We start from the raw sequence: 21,013 nt of genomic DNA, 5'->3' as shown, positions 1-21,013 counted from the left end.
AAACGTCGGAGTTTCGCCTGGTTGTCATTCCCCTGAGGAAAAAAAAAAAAAAAAAGAGGGTGTGAGCGAAATCTACCTGGTCACCGTCACCTGGCGCCGTCCATGTACATGTTGGTCGTCGAATTTCACGTTTACCAAGACGTGAAACGCTGGCTTCGCTCAGGAGTAAGACGGAGAAGGCTTTACAGGTACGTTAGTGCTTGGAATGTCGTAGGGAAAAGGCTGGTTTCGGTCGCAAGCGAAACAAGCACACCAGCCCCGACTTAACTTGGAATTACATATTGAGTTTAACGTCTGGTTTTCAAATATACAGTTTAAAACTAGCAAGATTTCCAACTGCTAGGGAACGCGTACAGGAAGCAACAACCCGCGACCATCGGAAGTTTCCTTTTTAGCCAAAGTTCAACGAATGCCCTACATTATTGCGACAGGTTTGAAACATACCAAAGCAGACTCCCTAGAAATTACGTTCGAATGCGACTTCATTTAATGATTTGAATTTCTGCTGTAGTATTTTGTAATTCATGCGCGTGACCTGTCAATCCCTTACCTGCTCTATTCTTCCCCACTACAGTTCAAACTCAAATATGTGAACTTTTCAAACTGCATGGGCCGTAGTAGTAACTACCAGACTGGAATTGTTTGGGTAAACAGGTTTAACCCAGTTGAGATGAGCTAATGTTTCCCAACCTTTAATAAGCCAAAGGCACATATTTTACATTCGATAGAAAGTATCACAAACAAAAATGTCACAAAAAGTGGATAAACAGGTTAATTTTGTACCTGCTGCTATCTAGTGGAAACCAGTTTAATTTTTCTGCCTGACACTATAGGTGAGTAACATAGACCGATTTTTGGCCTGGCTGGCGTTTTGACAATTATTATTATTATTATTATTACTAAATATCATTAAATTAAAACGTGTTTTAACTTAAAGGCACTCTCTATTTAAAATTTCAGTTAACTTTTTTTTTTTTTAGACATGCTGCTGACCCTTGGAACTCTCTCCACCTGTTTTTTTTTTTTTTTTTTTTTTTTGACATCAAAACAGGTGGGCAAACCCGGTCCTCCAGGGCCGGAGTCCTGCATGTTTTAGAGGTTTCCCTTCTTTAACACACCTGATTCATATGATCAGCTCATCAGCAAGCTCTTAATAAGCCCGATAACGATCCTGTTTATTGGAATCAGCTGTGTTGGTGGAGAGAAACCTACAACCTGCATGACTCTGGCCCTCGAGAACCAGAATCCTCGCTTATCTTAAAACCAAGATACATGGAAAATTTTGGATTTCTGATATTTAGAAATTTGAAATTTTGAAACTTTATTTACTGTGGAAAACAATTGGGAGATATTTACTAGATATTTACTTGTCTACTCTAAAAGTGATGATCTCTCACTGCACACTGATTGGGAATCACTGAACTAGCTCAACGTGCCTTTTACAATGATGACACACTGATGTGCTATGAAAAATAATTGACTGTTTAATTCCACTTGGCAGCCGATTTATGACTTTGTTGGCATCTGTTTATGTTCCAGGATGCCAAGAAGATCCTGACTCGCGGCACCAGGATGAGCGTGACGTCATGGTTTCTGGTCAGCAGCTCGGGCACGCGCCACCGGTTGCCACGGGAGATGATCTTTGTTGGCCGGGACGACTGCGAGCTAATGCTGCAGGTGCGTGCGCACTAATGTGTGTTTTCAGAACGAGAGGGCTCACCTAGGTGATGCCGAGGTTGACACAGCAAACAGCGGCCGAGTGTTACATGAACGCTGCCCGCCTCCCTGTATTATCTTTTCATAAACCAGTTGCATGAATGTCTCAAAAATACCAGGCGTAAGCTCCCAGCATGCATTGCGATGGTGACAAGGCCAAACTGGCAGTAGGAAAGTGTGGGTTATGCTCTGAAATGTTCAACCAAACTCAGTGTTCAGGGAATAAAACCTCTTAAACGATGCAGTTGTTTATTTACTTTTATTTTTAAGTGCTACTTTACTCAGCACAAAACCCCCTAAACTATTTAACAGTTTAGTTCTTCAAATATTTTCCGTAGCTCTCCATAAGTGCGATACTGAGAGAATCAAATAACGCTGTGCCTTCCAACTTGCGTGTTTGGAATTACCGAGACAACTGACGTCTGGCGAGTATCCAAGTCTTGGAGTCGATTAGAACACATATCTCCCCGCTTTTGTCTTTGGTTTCGAGTTCAATGGCCTATTTGCTGTTTCCCAGTGCCGCAGTTGACACATTCTCTCTGCTCAGTGCTAAGTGATTTGTCTTCAAACAGTCCGAGTGAGGAATGTGTCCGTGCTGCTGCACTGTTAACTTAATCAAGTCGGTAAACTGTTTCATTAAGTCCTCGACCTCAGGCAAGCAAGCCTTTCACCAGAAAGTTGAAAGCGCAGATAGGACAACGCACACGATCCACATCAGACCGGCTTTTTCTATCCAGATAAAAGACCCATTGAAGGGTGTAAGCGATTTTGCTTGCTAGTGATTTTTGTCAGGCAGAGGCCCTGAGTGGTTAATGAGCGGCAGACTGAAAGTACATCAGTCCTGATCTCTCGCTCGGTTTGCATATACAGTAATGGGTGAACGAGTATTGAGACAAAAGCACATTCTCACAATATCAGCGAAAGGCTGGAAGAGACGTATTCCAACGTGGATCTTCTTGCTGTGTGGCGGGCGTGTTAAACCCGATTCAAGCGGGGCAATGCGCCACTTGCCCGTAATGGAAATTCCTTTGTTTGTCCTTTGCAGTCCCGAAGTGTGGACAAACAGCACGCTGTGATCAACTACGACCCCAACGCAGATGAGCACATGGTGAAGGATCTGGGCAGCTTGAACGGGGTGAGTGAGCCGAGGCCGTCTAAATCAACCTTAAACATTTCTTGACAATAATATGTTAAATGTGACCTCACGTGTCTAAACATGACATTCTACTTAATGTTACATTTGTGGAATATAAGTTATGCAGCAAAATCCTGCCATTTTTAGCCATCTCAGGGGGCGGCCATTTTCCCATTTGCTGTTGATGACATCACAGTTGGTCAGGGCTTAAGCAACAACCAATCACTGCTCACCTGTTTTCTGAAGCTGAGCTGTGATTGGCTGTTACCTGAGAGCCCTGAGCAACTGTGATGTCATTTTCACTCGCCAGCAAGTGGCAAAATGGCCGCCTTCTGAGATTGATTAAAAACTGCTAGCGGGGCTGCATAGAACATATTATTGTCAAGATTTTTATTTTTTTTTTATCATAAAATGACAGCTAGGGTTTGGACAACAACTGATATCAATATCTTTGCTCATCTCCTCTGCTGCTTCATTCTCCCCAATGAAACTCAGAGTTCGGGGAAATGGACGGAAGACTTCAGGCGAAGAAGACTCATGAGCTTATTATTATTATTATTATTATTTTATTTTTTAATTATTATTATTATTATTATTATTATTATTATTATTATGTTTTATATTTGTTTATATTAGTATTCTTTATGTATTTGTTTATTTTATTATTAATTTTATTATTTATGTTATTATTTTATGATTGGTTTTATCATAGATTATTATGGATTCATTACTTGACCAATATATTGATAATCGTTATCGTGAGCCTTTATCGCATATCGTATCGTATCGTATCGTATCGTATTGCATAAGGACATAATCTCATCAGTTTCAATGGACCGCTGGATTAGCCTTCAATGGGAAGAGCGTCAATTGCAAAGTACCTTATTATGGCATCTGGGCTAATGCATGAGTGAGCAAGAAGCGATATCAATATCTGCTTCATGTGTTCATTTACGTTGTGGGTTTTCCTTGCAGACTTTCGTGAATGACCTCAGAATTCCGGACCAGACGTACATCACCCTCAAGCTTTCAGATGTCATTCGCTTTGGTTATGATATCCTTTTTTTTAAATAATGATGTATATCATCATTTGAAGTTAGTTTAAATATGTATATTTCATGGTACTCTTCCTGGTTTAAGCCTACTACTGCCCAGGCTGGATTGAGGCACCAGTCGTCTTCTACTTGCGTCACCAATATTCAACATTTTCCCTTTGTTGGCCACTGCCTACGTATAGGCATGTTAATCCCTTGTGCTTTTCCAGTCAGGCGTTTTAGATTATTGTCAAATGTGAACTGAAAATCTCCTGCACCCTTTGACCCCAACCTCGCAGCTGAAAGCTTGTGGGAGGTGGAATTTAGTTTAGATAACATGGCGGCGGAAAGCTCTTGGAGTACTGTGACATTTAGGAATGTTTGCCACCGCAACTGAACACACCACACGTGGCGCTGAGCCCGCTTTTCAAAAAATGGCTTTATTTTCCGGCAGACTGCATTGTACACTAAAAGTTCAAATGCCGCAAAGTCTGTTTCGTTTATGAACAAATGTTTGAACAGGTGTGGATGCTGTTGTTGTACTTTAACTGCTGCTCACATGCTCATGTATACATCCTGGAGAAGAGTCAACACAAGGTGCCAGAGGAGGCTCTGAAGGTAAGGAGGTTTTTAGACGAGCCTTGTTAAAATGTTTGTCATTGGAATTTCATTAGTGAAACATAAATGCAGTCATAAATGTGCTTAGAATATGAACAATCCCAAGTAGATCATCATCTTGAACAGTTCCTCACATCCTGTTTCCCTTCTCTCACTCTGCTCAGCATGAGAAGTACACCAGCCAGTTGCAGCTGGGTCTCAACGCCCTGGAGGGCCGCGTGAAGGACAAGCAGCAGGTTCAGAGCCCAGAGAAGAGCAAAGAGGCCGTCTCCAATGTCAAGCTACCTCACAAGGGCGAACGCAAAGCCCTTTCACTTACAGGTAGAAATGAGCCATCACGCGAGCTCTCATGACAGGCAGCTGCTTTGGAAACAGCTGTTCAGGTTCCGTAAGTGGAACTGTTTTTAGCAAAATTGACTGAAAAGCATTTTTACATATTCTCACATAGTGTTAATTTTAGCTGACATTTTTAAATTTAGTCTTAGATTTAGTTCAGTTTCAATCACGCTTGTTAGTTTTCTTTCTTTCTTTTTTTTTTTTTTTTTTTTTATATTTATCATTATTATTATTATCATTGTCAACCACATCCCTTTTTTTTTTTTGGTCAACTTTTAGTTGACTATAATTCTAGCATTTTCATCCTTATTTTAGTCCAAGAAAACAATTTTATTCATCTAGTTTTATTCAACAAAAACATTTCATCATTTTAGTCTAGTTTTAGTCAGGGAAATTATTTTTACCCCTGTATATATATATTTTTTTCCAGCAGATTATGTTGAACATTTTGGATCTAAAACCATTGCACATAAAATTTTCTCTCATCTTTTTGATGAAAAGCAACTTCACACACAATTACAGTATATCAACAATTGGCTATGGCTCCATGCTACAAGATGGTAAGTTTGCCACCATTAGTTAGCGGTCGGATTAACAATGTTGGCATGTTTTTGCTGTTGGATTAATGTTACGTTAAAACTATAAATTTCTTTTTTTTTTCTTTTCCTTTCTTTTTTTTTTAACCTTTCACCGTGGCATGAATCCACCTCCTGTCTGTCCCATGTTTGTACATGTTGCACTCACTAGCTGCAGACTTGAAAGGGGATGTGAAATTTTCGTCTTGTTTTTGTTCATGAACTAAAATTCTATGATTTTAGTCAAATTCTTAATACGCGAAGTACATTTTCGTCTCGTTTTCATTAGTCAACGAAAATGCATACTGATTTAGTCCCAGTTATTGTGAGGGTTTTAGTCTAGTCTAGTTTTCGTCTGGTGAAAAATGCGTGTTGACGAAAATATTTTTGCTTAATTTTTGTTAACAAACTTAACCCTGATAATGGCCAGTCAAAATGTATTTACATGTAGATGCGGGCCTGATCTTTTTGTATGAAACCTTTTTGTGAAATGCTTCAAAGTGTATTGTTGGTAAAGAAATCGACTTCACAACTGGCTGCACAAGTTGACTTAACAAAGTGAAGTTGCAGGAGGGGTGAAAAGGTTAAGGCCAAGTTCTTATCTTTGCCAGTCAGCTGACAAGGAGGCCTTTTTGGATGCACGCCCATTAAGGTTCTTAAAGCTGTGTATATGGGTTCCGGTGCCAGCTCTTCAGATGGGTACGTGTAACTGATGTGGGACTTAGGTGTCCCTCAGCGGTCTTCTCAGGGCGCCATTTAAGCTTCTGTGAGCTGCACGAATCTCAACAAATCCTGTTTTACAAAACAGGCAAAAGTTCAATAATTGTTGGAAAAGGAAGTGTTTGTCTTGACAAAAGCTATTCCAGCTGTTCACATTTTCCAGCTCCATAATAACTCCTATGAGATCAGAGTTGTGCTTAAAATAGATTATGAACATCCTCAGTGACAAACTTATTCTCGCATACTTCTCATTGACTCAAAATCTCCCTGTTTTGGAGAATATAAAAACACTGGCACGTTTGGTATTTTTTGTTTGGTTTTGTGTGTTAGTCACTTCAACAAATCTGGCCTGACTCTGCCTCAACTTGAAAGAGAGCTATGAATATCTTTTCTGTGTTCTCCTGCGTGTTTTCCCATCCAGCTGCTCAGGATGTGGAGTTTGTCCAGTCCTGCCGCTGTCTACAGGGCGGGACACTGCACATTTACCAGGGTGTGACTCATTAAAGCATTAAAGGAATAGTTTGCGGCACTACTTGTCATAGTACTACTTTTGGAAAGCATGACTTATTTGGGAAAAGTAAAAGTGGGAAACTTAACAGTCGAGTAGAGACGGGAAGAGTGTTCTTAAGACTTACATGTACCGGTAATAGAGCAAATCTAAATTGTTGAATCTTCATTAGCTGTGTATCATAATTTGAGAAAGTGCATTTTTACAAAACAAAATATATATTTTTTTTGGGGGAAAAAATATTTGAATTATTCTCTATTTGATAACTTGATAATTATAATGATTGTCATTTGCATAGACTTAAAAAAAAAATCAAAGGAAAGTCATTTGCAAAATTATTTGGAAGCCAATGTATGAATGAAATATGAAGGCATCCACCACACGTGGCCGGAGTGCACAGTATCTGTCTGCCTTCACCTTAATCAAATTCAACAAAATCGTGTTTATACCACCTGCACCAAAATTTAGAGCTGGTTCCAGCAGGCATAAAGTTTGGACTACTTTCAGCCACCAAACTGTCAAGAGCGCCGGGAGAATGTTCAAGAAAAGCACCCTAAGTCCATGGTCTCCCATTCATTCATTTATTTACCAGAGCAGAGATTATTTTTCAATGGAAGTTTCCTCAATTTAGATACACAATAGTTATTCATTTTTATACAGTATTCTTCTTCTGCCTTGAAGATTAGGATTAGCTTCATCCCCTGTTGTATCAGGATTATCTTTATACATCATGCATGATCGAATCTGTGTCACATGGTTGAACCTTTTTTTCCACATCGTGTCACACATTTGTTGTAATGATTTTATTTTCCAATTTTTCCATGTCCTATGCACAAGTATATCAGTGAGGCTAACACTTTGTTTTTGCCATTTACTGTAGCTGCTACAGATGCACCGATATCCAAGCCGACTCCTCTTTACGGACAGCCATCCTGGTGGGGAGAGGATGAAGATCCAGCCACTAAAATCCAGAACCGGAGCGGAAAATCTACTGACCTACAGACTCCAGGTCTGAGAATGTAATTTACAAGTTTGCTTTACTGGGTCTTTTTTTTTTAATTAATTTATTGAGTTACATCTGTGAATTCGAACCTAATTAAACTTGACATGCTTTTCTGTGGCATCACTATGCCGTGCCCTTTGTGGGTCACTGAAAGATGGGATAATGTGCCCAAGGCACATCTCTGGCTACCAGTTGTGGACTGAGAGCCAGCTCTTGCCATGCCAGGCCAATGGGCAGTGCCTGTCTGCCTCGTGATGGATTATGACCCTGTAAGCTGCTGAAGGGGGGTTGGAAGCTTGATTGTTAGCCTCATGTTGTGCAGCAGTGACAGAGATTAAATGAGCTGCGTTGGGCTGCATTCAACAACTTTGTGAAGTATCAATGGTTTTCTGTTTTGGTGATTATGTATGTTGATGTCACGAATTGTCAAAATCTCTATTGGCTAACGTTTGAGCAGGCAGGATGTGAGCCAATGAGCCAATTGATTGAATGTGCCAGTTTAATTCCAAACGTATATTTTTGGACTTGTTCCCAAAAGGCTCAAAACAAGAATTTGGTCAGTTCTGAAATGCTGTTTGGATTATAGTACGTTGAACCATAATTAATGGTATAATTTGCTGTATTTCATTCTTGCCACCAGAATCTGGTAAAGACGTTTCAAGATATGAGCTCAGCAGTTCTTTGTCCGACAAACAAGGCAAGTCCATCTTCTCCTACCGCCAGGAGCCCAGCTACTTCGAGATCCCCACAAAAGAGTTCCAGCAGCGAGCTTTCAAAAAGCCAGAGCTGCAACTTCAGGAAGTCCCCACAAAGGACACTCAAGATCCCTCTGACCAAGTCCCGTCCACCCCTACGCCTCCTGTGGTCCAAAGCCATGCCTCCTTCACTATCGAATTTGATGAATGCACCCCAGGCAAAATGAAGATCAAGGACCATGTCACTAAGTTCTCGTTCCGTCAGCAGCGTAAGCCTCCTCCTGCTGAGGCTGTGACCACACCCACCGAGGTGGTGTCAGCTGAAAGTAAGGTTGCTGACTGGCTGGTTCAAAGTACTTCTACTCGCATGATGAGGAGAAGGTCACAGGGTGAAAATATCTTCAGTGACAATAGTGAGCCCTCACTTCTGAAGACATACAAGGGTGAGTACAAAAGATTTTGACTGAACTCATTCATTCAGTGCCATTGACGGCTATAATCGGCAAAATCCATTTTAACTGGGCTGACAGAAACTTGATCCTTTATGTTCTTTCATCAGCAGCAAACCCCTATGAAAACAGCGTTGGTGTTGGTTCAGAAGGTCCCACAATCAATGAGCAGACTTTTCTACAGTCACAACCTCCAGTTGGCTCCCAGAATTCACCACAGACACAGAGAGCCTCCCCTCCTCAGCGCTTTACTGACTCAGACCAGCCCTCCTCCTACTCCCCCCCACAGTCTCAATCCGGTGCTGGCAAGGCAGATCCTCACCGAGCTTTTATCATCGAATTTTATGATGAGCATTCTGATGATAACCCCAGAAGGAAACGTTCCCAGACCACCCCATCGGAGCCGCCAAACCTCCGAATCCAGCTGGAAAAGTCCAGGAAAAGTTCAAGTCCAGCTGGTGAGAAACAAGTCCAAACTGCAGCCGGTAGTACGCCCCCATCCAAACGGTACACTATTCCCCTCAAAGCTCCTGCTACCACTGGCTCCCAGAGAGCTGGCTCTCTGCGACGAGAAAAGACAGAGGAGCGAATTAACACCGGCTTTTCATCACGGTCCACATCCGCCGTTTCTGCAAGGCCTTTTAGCAGTGTGGGCCGAAGATCCAAACTGGCAAAGGAATTTACTACTGAATGGCTCAAACAGACAAAGCAGACGTCTTCTCCCAACATGGAGAAAAAAGCATTTTGCCCGCCAACAAAACCTGAAACTGAAACGTCGGTAGCCCCTAAGCCTGATCAGACTTTCACCAGCCCACCTGGACTTGATCCTTCCCTTCTACCCAAGACATCCTCTCCTATCCACCAGCCCGTTCCCCTCCAGGTGCCGAAGATGCCACTCGGGTGTCCGAGTGGAGAGGTCAAGATGACCCATGGCGGCCCGAGAAATATAGAAGACGACACTTTGAGTGATGCAGGAACCTACACAATTGATGCAGATGTTCCAGATAAAGAGCTTGAAGAGGCACGCAACAAGATTGATAAGGCAAGTTTTGTGCATTTCCTTTGCAAAGTAAAACCCATCAGACCACGTTTGCTCTCCAAATTGAACAGTCTCGTGTCCCTCGGGATTAAGGTCCCTCCCAGGAAATGGAGCCATGCATGTTGGCAGCCCCGATTACCCGCATGTAAATGCTTTGTTCCAGGTGTTTGGTGTTGTTGAGAATCCAGAGCGAACCAACCACAGTGATGCAGATACATCAGCAACATTTAGGCCTGGTATTGTTGAGGGCAGGGAGCAGCATAGGCAGAGTAGCAGTGGGGAGGTGAGGCCTGGTGGGGGTGAAGGTAAACTTTCCTGCTTGGGTTTGAGAGGGGGGGAAAAACAAAACAATCACTTGTTCATTATTGTAACATCAGGTCAGTTAATTGGGCCTCAATCTGTCTTTTGATTCCCTATATTTCTCTCTTCTCACACTCTTTGGGATATTCAGGGTTTGATTTAATGTAGCATGGTGTAAAAACAAATCACCAATCACCAGACAATGCATTAGGGTCACCTGCACCATCTGATGTCCAAAAGAAGACCTGCAAAATCTGCCTTTTAAAATTGCAATTCTCAGATTGGATTGACTGTTGAAGGGGTATTAATTCAACAATGTTTGTTATTGTTGGTAAAGTTTCCAAGTGGTGTGGAACTTGTAATATCACACAATTTTATTTATGTATTTATTTATTTATTTATTTTTAATATACTTATGGTTTCCAAAATGGTTATGAAGCTATATTTACAAAAAAAAAAAAAAATTCTCTGGCAATGTCAATCAAAACTGAGCATTATCTTAAAAAAAAAAAAAAAAAAAAAAAGTAAATACTGAATTGAGCTCTTGTAGCAGAAAGGTGTCATTATCATGTGCAATTGTACCTAATGTGACTGTATGTTGCGATTCCATTCTGTTCCTCATCTTAGTTTGCTTATTAGACCCTCACACTAAGTTGTGTTTTACGCTACACAGGTTCCGATAGCGGGTGCAGCGATGCAGGGCGCTCCAAAATGGATGTCTTGCTGGGCGAGCTTGGTCGACGTGGACTCTGCTCCATCGTCTGGCCACTTTGATAGGCCGTCCCAGATGGAGCTGTCAGGAGGCGGTAAGATACCTGATGAAACTTGCGTCTATTTGAAATGATAATGAGCTATCCTGATGAATATGAATGATATTTCTGTTGTAAAAATCTGTGTTTAATATGCTAAATATGCATTAATAACTGTTTGACTGTAGCACGGACCACAGTCATGGCCAAACTCAGCCAAAATCATGACGGCGGCGGCGGCGACTGCGAAGGCTCAAGAGTCCGACGCGTCCTTGGGGAGAAGAGTGACATCCCAGCTCCCAGCATTCATATTCAACATGATCCACATTCAACATTTGATGTGGAGGACAGCAGCTTGGTGGCCGCCAGCTCGCATGACGGCGTTCATAGATTGTCCGTGCAGGATGACGTGGAGCCTGATAGTCTGAGTGACGCCAGCAAGTCTGACGATGGCTCAATCGTAGAGCAGCGGAGGGGGCCGCTGTCAGACACAGGAAAGAGACAAAATAAGGACGAGGTCAGTCAGTCGGACAAATCCAATGCGTTCTACATCGACTCAGAAGATGACACCCCCGAAACAGAGTACGGAACCTCAAAGGAAAAAAAGACTGATAAAAAACGTTCTCCCAAAACCTTCTCAACGGCTACCTTGACCAAGCGTAGAGGGAGCCAGGAGTCGGGAAAAGTCAGGCCCAGCATGTCGGTTCCTATTCTGGGCCAGGAAAGCTCTGAGTCCAAGGACAGCGCAATATCCTCTTTAGTCAGACAAGAGAGCTTCAACACGGAGCAGCCGAGCAGTGCAAGATTGCCCAACATCTCCTCTCACAGAGACACCGATCCGGACTTATTCCAGCCAACCTGCAGCCAGGACACTCATTCTTACCTCAAAGAGACTGAGGATGTCCTGGCTGTTCTGGAGGCCAAGATCCAAGCAGGCCAATCAGGGACCACCCCTTCTCCCGTGCCAGACTCCCTCTCAGGGGACTCTGATGTGGATTCCTCCAGTACAATCAGTCAGCAGAGCAGTCAGACCAGATCCAACCCGCTGACTAAGAAACCTCTGGTGAGTGGTCTCCAAAGGGAGACTTCTTCGGCCAGTATTTCTAATCCCTACTCGTCTTCTGTGTTGAACCATCAGCGACTCGAAAAGAGCGAGCCCCGCAGGAGACCAGTCGGACTACGGAGTAGTATCAGCAAATGTGGCTCTGCGGACCTGAGCGACGACCCGCAGGGCTCCAATGTTCGTTACTCCGATCAGGAATCAAACTCCACACAGACCCGGAAAAAATACACTGTGCCCCTTCAACGGGAGGATACTAAGAGTTCAAGGGTGACTCAAACTTTGACCCGTGTCAATAGTTTTTCAGCACCGAGACCCACCCGGGCCTCCATGCTGCGGCGAGCCCGCCTAGGCGAGGCCTCCGACAACGAGACCACAGAGACGGACAGACTCTCCCAGGAGGCGGCCAATGCCCCTGCTAAGGAAACCAAAAAACTCTCCAGGTGGGATATGCTGGCCATGCCTCGTCGGCGGACAAGTTCTTTCCACGCAACCAGTGACACGGAGAGCTCCTCCACCCCACAGTGGGCAGGGAAGAGCACAAACCGTAATATGGAGACTGGAAGCGGCTCCGTTCACAAGACATCTTCTCTTGGCTCAAAATTTGGCGAAAGGCCGCTGAAACCCTCACTCACAAGAACACCCATCACCCGTGGACGCTCCAGTAGTGCCAAATATGCCAGCAGCACAGCAAGTGAGTATAATATATAATATATATTTTTTAATTATCAGTCAATCAAGCCCTATATGAGAATGTGGGTAGAGTATTGGCATGCACTATCAATATAGTTCATAAAAACTTTTTAGGGTCATTCAGTGTCAAGACGCACACTCTGTAAATCTGTATTTAATTTTGTGGGTCTTTATTTACTGCCAGAAACATGAATTGGCAGTTAAAACAACAGTTGTGACCTACTTTCGATTCTCAGGATGTTTCAAAAATAGTACTACGTATATGCAAACATTTAAGGGCCATAACTCAAAAACCGTTTGAGCTAGGAGGCTCAAACTTCAGATTCTTCCTTTTGACATCATAAGGAATTGATAGGATATAAATCAGGCAAATTGGAGAGGTGTGGGATTTGTGTGACTTGACATGGAATCTACCTCAGCACTTTTTGAGTCACATTTATGTTGACACAAGAACATTGAATTACAGAATGTATTTCATTATTGTATTTATATTCCAGTAATGCAAAAAATGCTATGAAAATGAACACATAGCCTGCGCAAAATGTGACTTCTGAAGTGAATATGCCAGCATCAATGTTAGTAAGGTTAAATGATTTTTGCTCTAAAATTTAACATTTCCTATCATTTCAAATATGTCGTTATTGGTTGAGAGACCAGAACTTGGGACTTCAAGGTCTGACCCAGCAATGAATTGGTTTGATTCTTTAAACGTCTTTAATTGATATCTCATTAATTATGTCTTTAACCTGGCCATTTTTTTGTTTGTTTGTTTTTTAATTAAGCTTAATGGGGGAAGGGACCTAATAATATTACTAACAATAATAACACCTACATCCATCTGCACAATGAGCACCACTAAGACCATTTACATATTGCTGGGATATTGTGATTCTAAAAGTGCGTTCAAGCTCGATCTAGTGTTCTTGTCTGGATTCAGATGATGTGCTGTGGAAGTTTATTATTTGCTCATTTCTCATATTTATGACTCAGCAATATAGGAGTGAGCACTTCCACACCACATTTTTCCTCAGTTGTGGCCAGGGGCGGAGCCAGAACTTTTCAGTGTGTCTGTGGATGGCATGATATGAAACAGCCATTTTGATTGTATGCTAAAGTGTGAGAGTAATAATCTTGATTAGTCCTCCCTACAAGTATCAAGTATTTCATTGCAATGAAAGATGGCTGCCCCCACGATCAGCCACCACTTAGCTCCGCCCCTGTTCATTGACCCCAATGTGTCAAAATTTTCTTTCCGGCGTACTATGATGGAATGTTTCTCTCCCTCCTTTTTTGTCCCTTCACTCCTACTAATCCTCCATAACTCAAACCAATTCATGCTGCCAAAGGCTCCCGGAGACGACAGAAAGGTTGTGGCTATGCCTCCACGTCAGATGAAGAGTACGACTCCAATCAAACCGCTCCTAAACACAAACGCTCCCAACCTTCCTCAGCCTCCCACAGTCCGCACCGGCCCCACCCGGTGGTCCCGCTGCACCCCAAACCCCGCAGCAAGGATTCTGAAGAGGAGAACCAGGATGGGGAGGGCTTGAACAACTGGTCCACCCACAGTGCTGAGATTGCACGGTGGGGAATGTCATTGCTATAAATTTGCTTATTTTTTATTTATTTTTTCCATGGCAAATTCTGCAGCTCGCACATTGGTCAAAGTCATAATGGTCAAGTTACTTTCCCTGCCTGGCAGCTTGAGTCAAGACCTGGCCAAAGATCTCGCCATCTTGGCCCGAGAGATTCATGACGTGACAGAAGGCGACGCGCAGAATTTGACGGGGGGGACGAGCGTACCCGCTTCTGCAGTGACTGCTCATGAAAAGGTAAGCAAACTTAGCAAACTTTCTTAGATCGGTCGCTGCTTTAAAAAAAAAATAAAATCTATAACTGTCAATGTGATGGGTTTTTTTTTTTTCAAAAGAAAGATTAGGGTCTCTTCTTTCATCAGTGAAAACAAATATCTGTTTCCGTTTTGCAGCAATTTGTATATAGCTAATTTTCTTCGATATTCACATTCCTGGTGAAAACACTGTCAAAAAGAGCTTGTTGCAACAAGGCCCTGGCTGATCTCATACTATGCTCCCACCTGCTGGATGTTTTTTTAAATTATAAGTATAAATTTTATTGAGTACATTGATACTTTTCAATAAAGAAGGGTTTGGTGAATGTGCATAAGAAATTGGTGGGATTCACAACCTCCAACAAGTTTAAGAACCGTTGTTGTTGTTGTTGTTGTTGTTGAAGTTGAAGTTGAACAAACTTCATTCTCACCCACCCTCATTCCGCAGCTTGTTCAGCGTATACCAGAGATGGGATTGAACTATCAGAGAGTCCCGCCAAGTTCTTCTTCACCAGCGGAACCTTCCCTTGACTCAAGTGACCAGGATCTGAACGCCACACTGCAACCTCACAACAGATCGGGGGTCGGACACGACACCACGCGTCACTAAAATGTCTGACGTGAGCCAGCTCAGATCTTCATAACTTCTCTTCTTGGATGTGCAGGTCACTGTGGAGGACCCCATGCTGAACCCGGTGTCGCAGGTCATCATGGCCATCAGAGAGAACACGGAGCAGCTTTCTGAGAAGATCAAGTGAGAGTCCTTGAGACCACAACCCATGCTTGAAATTTCGAGACATTGTTTGAAGCTCGTTGCTTTGCTGTGTTCAGGGTGCTGTTTCATGACAGGATGGATGTTTGGGACCAAATTGAGGCTCAAGATCATTTGGACGGCGATGGGCCTGTTGTCAAAGCATCCAACAAGGTATGGGCTATTTTCTTTATTTTATATAATTATTACAGTTGACGAGCTCAATAACATGCGTGCGTTTCAGGATATTACATCTATTTTGAAAGAACTAAGGAGAGTTCAAAGACAACTTGAGGGTAAGCAGATGCAAATCTGAAAACTCGTCATGATAATTCACCAGATAAACGTGTATTTTTCTTTGCAGTCATCAATACAGTCATGGAGCCCAGTTCAGACTCTCGGTCCTCTGACCCCGAGGTCACCACCTCACTCGGGGGTCGCTCTTCCAGACCTGCGGCCTCACGGGACTGGAGAACGGTCCACTCCGCCTCCAGGCGAGGAGGCGGTCGGAGGCCCGGGGAGAGCGTGCGCAGGGCCGCCGTGACGCCGGATGACCTCCGAGAAGGACGCTTGGTTTGACGTCAAGCGTCCGCTCGGCCTTAACGTCGAAACGCAGGTGTCGCACGCGGAAGGCGGGAAGTGAAATTGAGCAGGGTGGAAAGTGGAAGTGAGACACGTACAAAACACCGCGGAGATGTCGAACATAGTAACTTGGTGAAATGGTTTCATCATCAAATGCCTTCAACACTACTTGATTGTGTGTGTTATTTGCCAGTAATTTGACCAATTCAAGTGACTGTTTTTTTTCAAAGATAAATGAATTGGTGGCATTGAAACTAACTAAAAAGCCCCTGGGAGGAATCAACTCAGGGTACACAACTTAAAATTCATTTAGCGTTTTCCTTTACAGATGTTCTTTCATGTCTGTTTTTTTTTTCCCCCACAAGAATGTCAACTATTTATATTTTGTTAGGGAAGTTAGTGGACACTACACTCAGATCATTTTTCAATTCCTTCCAACTGAATAAAAGGAAGGTAACCAAATAAGTGACTGTAAAACCTCTGATGTAATGCATGAAATGTGCTGTTGTTTCTGAGCAACAGGGAGCGGTTAGCCAAGCCTCTGACAGTTATGGGCCTTTTTGCACTAGGACAACATTATCCTTCCCCCCCCCCTCTCAACTTTTCACCTGTGTGACAGCAGGATGAAGGTATGTCGATGTTCTTCCTCTTCGCCGCTCCAAGTTGCGTGTGATGGTGACGTTCTTGCAAGTGCCACTAAGCTGTGTTAGGACGCTTCTGTTTACAAAGTGAATGTGTGACGCGTTGCTGCTAATCTGCTTTGATGGGATAGTTGCTTTTAATCCCAACCCAGTTACAAAGCTGAAATGTAAACAGTGTGCCAATCTGTTCCATTACTAAAGAATCACATTGGCATTTACCTGTTTTATGTATTGTATGTTGTTTTATTTTTGGTCATCGTGTTAAGTAGTTATGAGGGTCTTTTTTTCAATAAATTGAACTAGCAAACATGACTAACTTGTGATTGTTTCTATTCCACGCAATAACATAATTCTGATTGGTGAAATGAAAATGAGCCAAAAGGGGAACTGAGTTGTACAGTGAAGAGGAAGAAGTGTATTTGATTTGAATTCTTTTAAGTGGGACACTTCATGTGAGTCGTCCCTCTTCAACTGAAATACATGTTTTTCTTCTTCTTCTTTTTTTTTTTTTTTTTTTTTAAATTAAGTCCACAGTGAACATTTTGTTTTCTTTCTGGACTTTACTAGGTCACTTATGTCTGGAAAGATGAGATTCTCCATGTATCGTAAACTTCATGACCTTTTCGTTTCAAACAAAAAGGTATGTTGTCCTCATTTCTACGACTATGCACTCAATTTTGTATTATTGAACGTGTTTTATGTCACATCAGGAGTCAACCCGTTGCATGACCTCAGTTTTGGTTTTGGCCAGTATGACCGTCGTGGGGGTCCTTCTTGCTATCGCTGTGCTGGAAAGACCCCAGGCCAGCTCCCCAAATCATAACGTCTCGATGGACCAGTGCAGGTAAGGTAACGGGAAAGTCAACTCAAAAATGTTCCTTTAAAATATGTTTATTGAGGCTCCACTATAGTCTAAACACGGACAATACTCTGATTCATCTTATGTTTGTGAAAAATGCATGAACCAGTTTTTATCCATCTCAGTGGGCGGCCATTTTGCCACATGCTGTCGGCTGAAAATGATATCACAGTTACACAGGTAAACAGTCGATCACAGATCACGTCTTCTGAGTTTGGTCATGTGACATTTGCAAGCTGGGTAAAAAAAAAAAAAAAGTACTGTAATGATAAACTTGAAGAGCCTATAATGAAATGAAATAGCATGAGCACAAGTATATTATTGAGAATAAAATACAAATATAATTGCTGTAAAGGTTTACTAAAGCAATCAAGTATTACAATTTTTATTTTCTTTTTTCTGAGGTTAATATTTTAAATTTCCAAGCATTAAAAGGGTATGTAAAAAAAAAATTTTTTTTAAATCCTCATCTAATTGATGCCCATTGAAATGAATTGGGGAAAACAATTCTTTTTTATTTTATTTTATTTTACTCTTTTTAAAAATAAAAGAAATGAAAGTGGACAGAAAGAAGTAAAACTTGTCAAATGTCACATGTCCAAAGTCAGATGGCATGTGAGCCGTGATTGGCTGTTCCCTGAGCAACTGTGATGTCATTTTCAGTCGACGAGTGGCAAGATGGCCACCTTCTGAGATGGATGAAAATGTGTGGATTTTCGCAGTTTAATATGCCACAAATGCAATGCTGATCAGAATGCTTTGTTTCGACTCGTGAGAGTACATAGAACATTCTGTGCACACAATTTTGGGGTTAATTTCGTCTTTCAGAATGGTTCTCGTGGAGAGCATTCCTCAACATGTGCAATACAAAGCCAACGTAACGTTTGGGGTCCCTTTGGAAAAAGCTTGGAAGGAGCTTCTCTCCGTTGCGACAGAAAATCTCGAAGTGGTCTCTTTTTACTGGACATTAACTGGGCAGGACATCAAGATCAACTCTTCCTCTGATCGAGCTGTAAGTACGACATTGAGCTCGATCGCCATATGATGTCATCCTGACGCTTGACTCTGGAAACAACAGGGCCGGGAAATCCTCGCGCAACTCCAATCGCTTCCTTCCAGGAACGTCTCGGTCCGAGTGGTGACCAGCCTCCCTTCCCTCAACACAAACTCCACAGATTTAAAGATCCTACAAGAGAAAGGTGCCCGATGTGGTTTTGAGATCACTCCTAGTTTCTCACCGTCGTCATCCTCTGCAGGAGTTCACGTACGCAAGGTGAATTTTGGACGCCTGACAAACGGTGTGCTGCACAGCAAGTTTTGGATCGTGGACAGGCAGCATGTGTTTATAGGTAGCGCCAACATGGACTGGAGGGCTCTGTCACAGGTAAAGCCGCTTTCAATAAACACGGCGGAAGTGTAAGCCGTTTAACCGCACGTGTGGCTATGTAGGTAAAAGAACTGGGCATGGTCGTCTACAACTGCTCCAGTCTTGCAACAGACCTCTATAAGATCTTCCTGTCTTACTGGATGATGGGAGAGTCCAACAGCTCCGTGCCAGAATCCTGGCCTCCCATCTTTGACACTGACATCAATAAAGAGCACCCCCTGCTGGTGAAAGAGGATAACGTCACCAGTAGGATCTACATTGCAGTCAGTTTCTGTCTCACTTCTTCTTTTTTTTTTTCCAGGTTAAAGATCTAAATGCAGCTTTGTGTAAAAATACATTTGTGATAATTATTTGCATCAAGGGTTCCCCACCATCATTCTGCCCCGAGTCACGGACGAAGGACCTGGAGGCCATCGTTTCCATCATGTCGGAAGCACAACACTTCATTGACGTAGCCGTCATGGACTATTCCCCCACCGTACGCTTTCAACACCCAAAGAGGTGCACAACATAGAATATACACAGTCAAGGCCCATATGATCAAATAAGACCTGCATAGCAACTGTCCACATTATCAGTGCAAGGGACATAGTAACTGCATTGTTGCAAGTTTTAATATCACGATATTGCCCTTATCGTTACATCTCTAATATAGAGCAGGCCAGGGGTAAGCAACCTTCATTGTCAAAAGCGCCATTTTGGGCCAAATAAATCACCAAAAATATGTCTGGAGCCACAAAACATTTGAACATTGTGATGTACGAAAAAGACTAGTCGTGTTACTTTCATGTACTTGAGGGCCCAAGAGCTAATTAGAGCTGCACCATTTTCTTCTGCCTTTTGTCACCAGTTTTGGATTTTTTTTTATTTATTTTAATTTGTATTATTTTTTATATATAGTTTTTCATACTTCATTTTCATACATTTTTAGACTTTTCTGCCTTTCTGTCAAATTACTGATATTTTTGGCAACTCTGGATATTTTATGGTAATTTTTGGGATTTCTTCTTTTGTTTTTTGGATGTTTTATGGTTACTTTTTGAATGTTTTCTTTTCTGCCTTTTTTTAAATTCAATTCTCTGTCTTTTTTTTTTGGGGGGCAATTTCAAGGACATTTTTATGCAAATTTTCTGCTTTTCTTCTTCCTTTTTGAACGTCATGGTCACTTTTTGGACATTTTTAGGTATTAAAAAAAAAAAAAAAACTTTTTCAGCCACCTTTCATTTATCTTTTTCTGAAAATTAAATTGGACCCTGAGATATTTTCTCAATATTTATTACATTTTAATTCATTATTAATTTATTTAAATATTTTATCTACAAAATAAAAATAAATTTGTTTTAAAATTATAATAATAATAATAATTAGACGCTTATTACATATATATATATATATTTTATTTTATTTTTATTTGTTTTAAAGAGAGTCCCATAGAGGGACTTGAGTCATATGTGGCTCTTTGTGTTTGCAGATACCTGATTTGGTTTATTTCCCCGCTGCCTTGTTCTTGCAGGTACTGGCCCATGATTGACAACGCCATCAGGGCAGCAGCATTCGAGAGGAGGGTTAAGGTCCGAATGCTTATCAGTTGCTCGCCCAACTCCTTTCCAGGAATGCTTCCCTTCCTTCAGTCCCTCGCCTCCTTGAACCGCGTCATAGATCATATCAGCATTCAAATAGTAAGCAATTCGTGGCGTTGTGTTTATTTTATTTTTTTTTATTAGAAAAGGAAATCAGGATTTTTTCAACAATTTCACATTTGTTTATGCTCTTTAGAAGTTCTATGTTCTGCCTGTTGGAAACGAGACTCACATTCCCTTTAGTCGGGTCAACCACAACAAATACATGGTGACTGACAAAGTGGCCTACATCGGTGAGTAACTGACCTTTTGCCTTCCAGACTTTATTTTGCAGGCGTGCGATCAATTATTAATGGGACCATTGCTACGCAGGCACGTCCAACTGGGACGGGGACTATTTCGTGAGCACAGCTGGAGTGGGGCTGGTGATTTCCCAGCATGCTCCTCACTCTATTTGGAAGAAAGAGGCCGTGCAGGCCCAGCTCCAGATGGTCTTCAACAGGGACTGGTACTCGGAGTATGCGGTCAATCTAAATGACCTGGGACATCACCCGGACTGTGCACTGGCACCATGAGAAAGGATGAACGAACGTAGACATAACTCTGTATAAATATCAGAAGTTTAAATGAAGTCTTTGAAGATTAATTTGGTGCCATGGGCTCTCTCTCGATAAGCTATCCTGTATGAAAATGTTTCTTTAATTAAAATAGATTTCAATGGACTGGGCAGATGG

General features: G+C 42.1%; 2 protein-coding genes across 10 annotated transcripts; both read left to right on the top strand.

Annotated features, from left to right (window-relative positions):
• Nucleotides 1-4: 4 nt before the first annotated feature.
• On the top strand, nucleotides 5-16,765 carry cep170ba (centrosomal protein 170Ba). 5 transcript variants are annotated; one of them, XM_077538153.1, is made up of 20 exons: nucleotides 6-188; nucleotides 1,540-1,677; nucleotides 2,762-2,851; nucleotides 3,827-3,907; nucleotides 4,447-4,503; nucleotides 4,668-4,824; nucleotides 7,523-7,651; nucleotides 8,286-8,783; nucleotides 8,900-9,831; nucleotides 9,992-10,111; nucleotides 10,802-10,934; nucleotides 11,066-11,940; nucleotides 12,016-12,631; nucleotides 13,977-14,214; nucleotides 14,333-14,462; nucleotides 14,928-15,062; nucleotides 15,145-15,233; nucleotides 15,311-15,404; nucleotides 15,475-15,526; nucleotides 15,595-16,765. In XM_077538153.1, exons 2-20 carry the CDS (start codon nucleotides 1,573-1,575, stop codon nucleotides 15,807-15,809), a joined length of 4,746 nt encoding a protein of 1,581 aa, XP_077394279.1. In that variant the 5' UTR covers nucleotides 6-188; nucleotides 1,540-1,572; the 3' UTR covers nucleotides 15,810-16,765. The 5 variants fall into 5 exon arrangements, with proteins under 5 accessions (XP_077394281.1, XP_077394279.1, XP_077394278.1 ...); XM_077538155.1 differs by having other exon boundaries at nucleotides 5-188; nucleotides 11,066-12,631; nucleotides 14,082-14,214; XM_077538152.1 differs by having other exon boundaries at nucleotides 8,903-9,831; nucleotides 11,066-12,631.
• A 139-nt stretch (nucleotides 16,766-16,904) lies between these two features.
• Nucleotides 16,905-21,008, top strand: pld4 (phospholipase D family member 4). Of its 5 annotated transcripts, none has more exons than XM_077538159.1 (10): nucleotides 16,905-17,093; nucleotides 17,164-17,297; nucleotides 18,141-18,324; nucleotides 18,391-18,511; nucleotides 18,569-18,696; nucleotides 18,762-18,923; nucleotides 19,001-19,200; nucleotides 20,213-20,378; nucleotides 20,476-20,572; nucleotides 20,652-21,008. In XM_077538159.1, the coding sequence occupies exons 1-10, from the start codon at nucleotides 17,028-17,030 to the stop codon at nucleotides 20,852-20,854; spliced, it is 1,461 nt and encodes a 486-aa protein (XP_077394285.1). In that variant the 5' UTR covers nucleotides 16,905-17,027; the 3' UTR covers nucleotides 20,855-21,008. The 5 variants fall into 5 exon arrangements, with proteins under 5 accessions (XP_077394285.1, XP_077394286.1, XP_077394283.1 ...); XM_077538160.1 differs by having other exon boundaries at nucleotides 18,762-18,962; nucleotides 19,061-19,200; XM_077538157.1 differs by having other exon boundaries at nucleotides 18,391-18,696.
• Nucleotides 21,009-21,013: the final 5 nt, after the last annotated feature.

The sequence above is a fragment of the Festucalex cinctus genome, chromosome 12 (genome assembly GCF_051991245.1).
Source record: "Festucalex cinctus isolate MCC-2025b chromosome 12, RoL_Fcin_1.0, whole genome shotgun sequence".
Taxonomy (NCBI): Eukaryota; Metazoa; Chordata; class Actinopteri; order Syngnathiformes; family Syngnathidae; genus Festucalex; species Festucalex cinctus.
The sequence above is the reverse complement of the archived record's forward strand: the minus strand, read 5'-3'. Positions and strand labels throughout refer to the sequence as shown.

What these genes read in the sequence shown, in the direction of transcription:
- pld4 (XM_077538157.1), top strand. Translation starts at nt 17,028, where the DNA reads ATGTCTGGAAAGATGAGATTCTCCATGTATCGTAAACTTCATGACCTT. An exon ending in GTCTCGATGGACCAGTGCAG is followed by an intron (nt 17,298 to 18,140) that starts GTAAGGTAACGG and finishes TTCGTCTTTCAG; the next exon opens with AATGGTTCTCGTGGAGAGCA. An exon ending in ATCATATCAGCATTCAAATA is followed by an intron (nt 20,379 to 20,475) that starts GTAAGCAATTCG and finishes TATGCTCTTTAG; the next exon opens with AAGTTCTATGTTCTGCCTGT.
- cep170ba (XM_077538151.1), top strand. Translation starts at nt 1,573, where the DNA reads ATGAGCGTGACGTCATGGTTTCTGGTCAGCAGCTCGGGCACGCGCCAC. An exon ending in CAAAGCCCTTTCACTTACAG is followed by an intron (nt 4,825 to 7,522) that starts GTAGAAATGAGC and finishes CATTTACTGTAG; the next exon opens with CTGCTACAGATGCACCGATA. An exon ending in CAGTGACTGCTCATGAAAAG is followed by an intron (nt 14,463 to 14,927) that starts GTAAGCAAACTT and finishes CTCATTCCGCAG; the next exon opens with CTTGTTCAGCGTATACCAGA.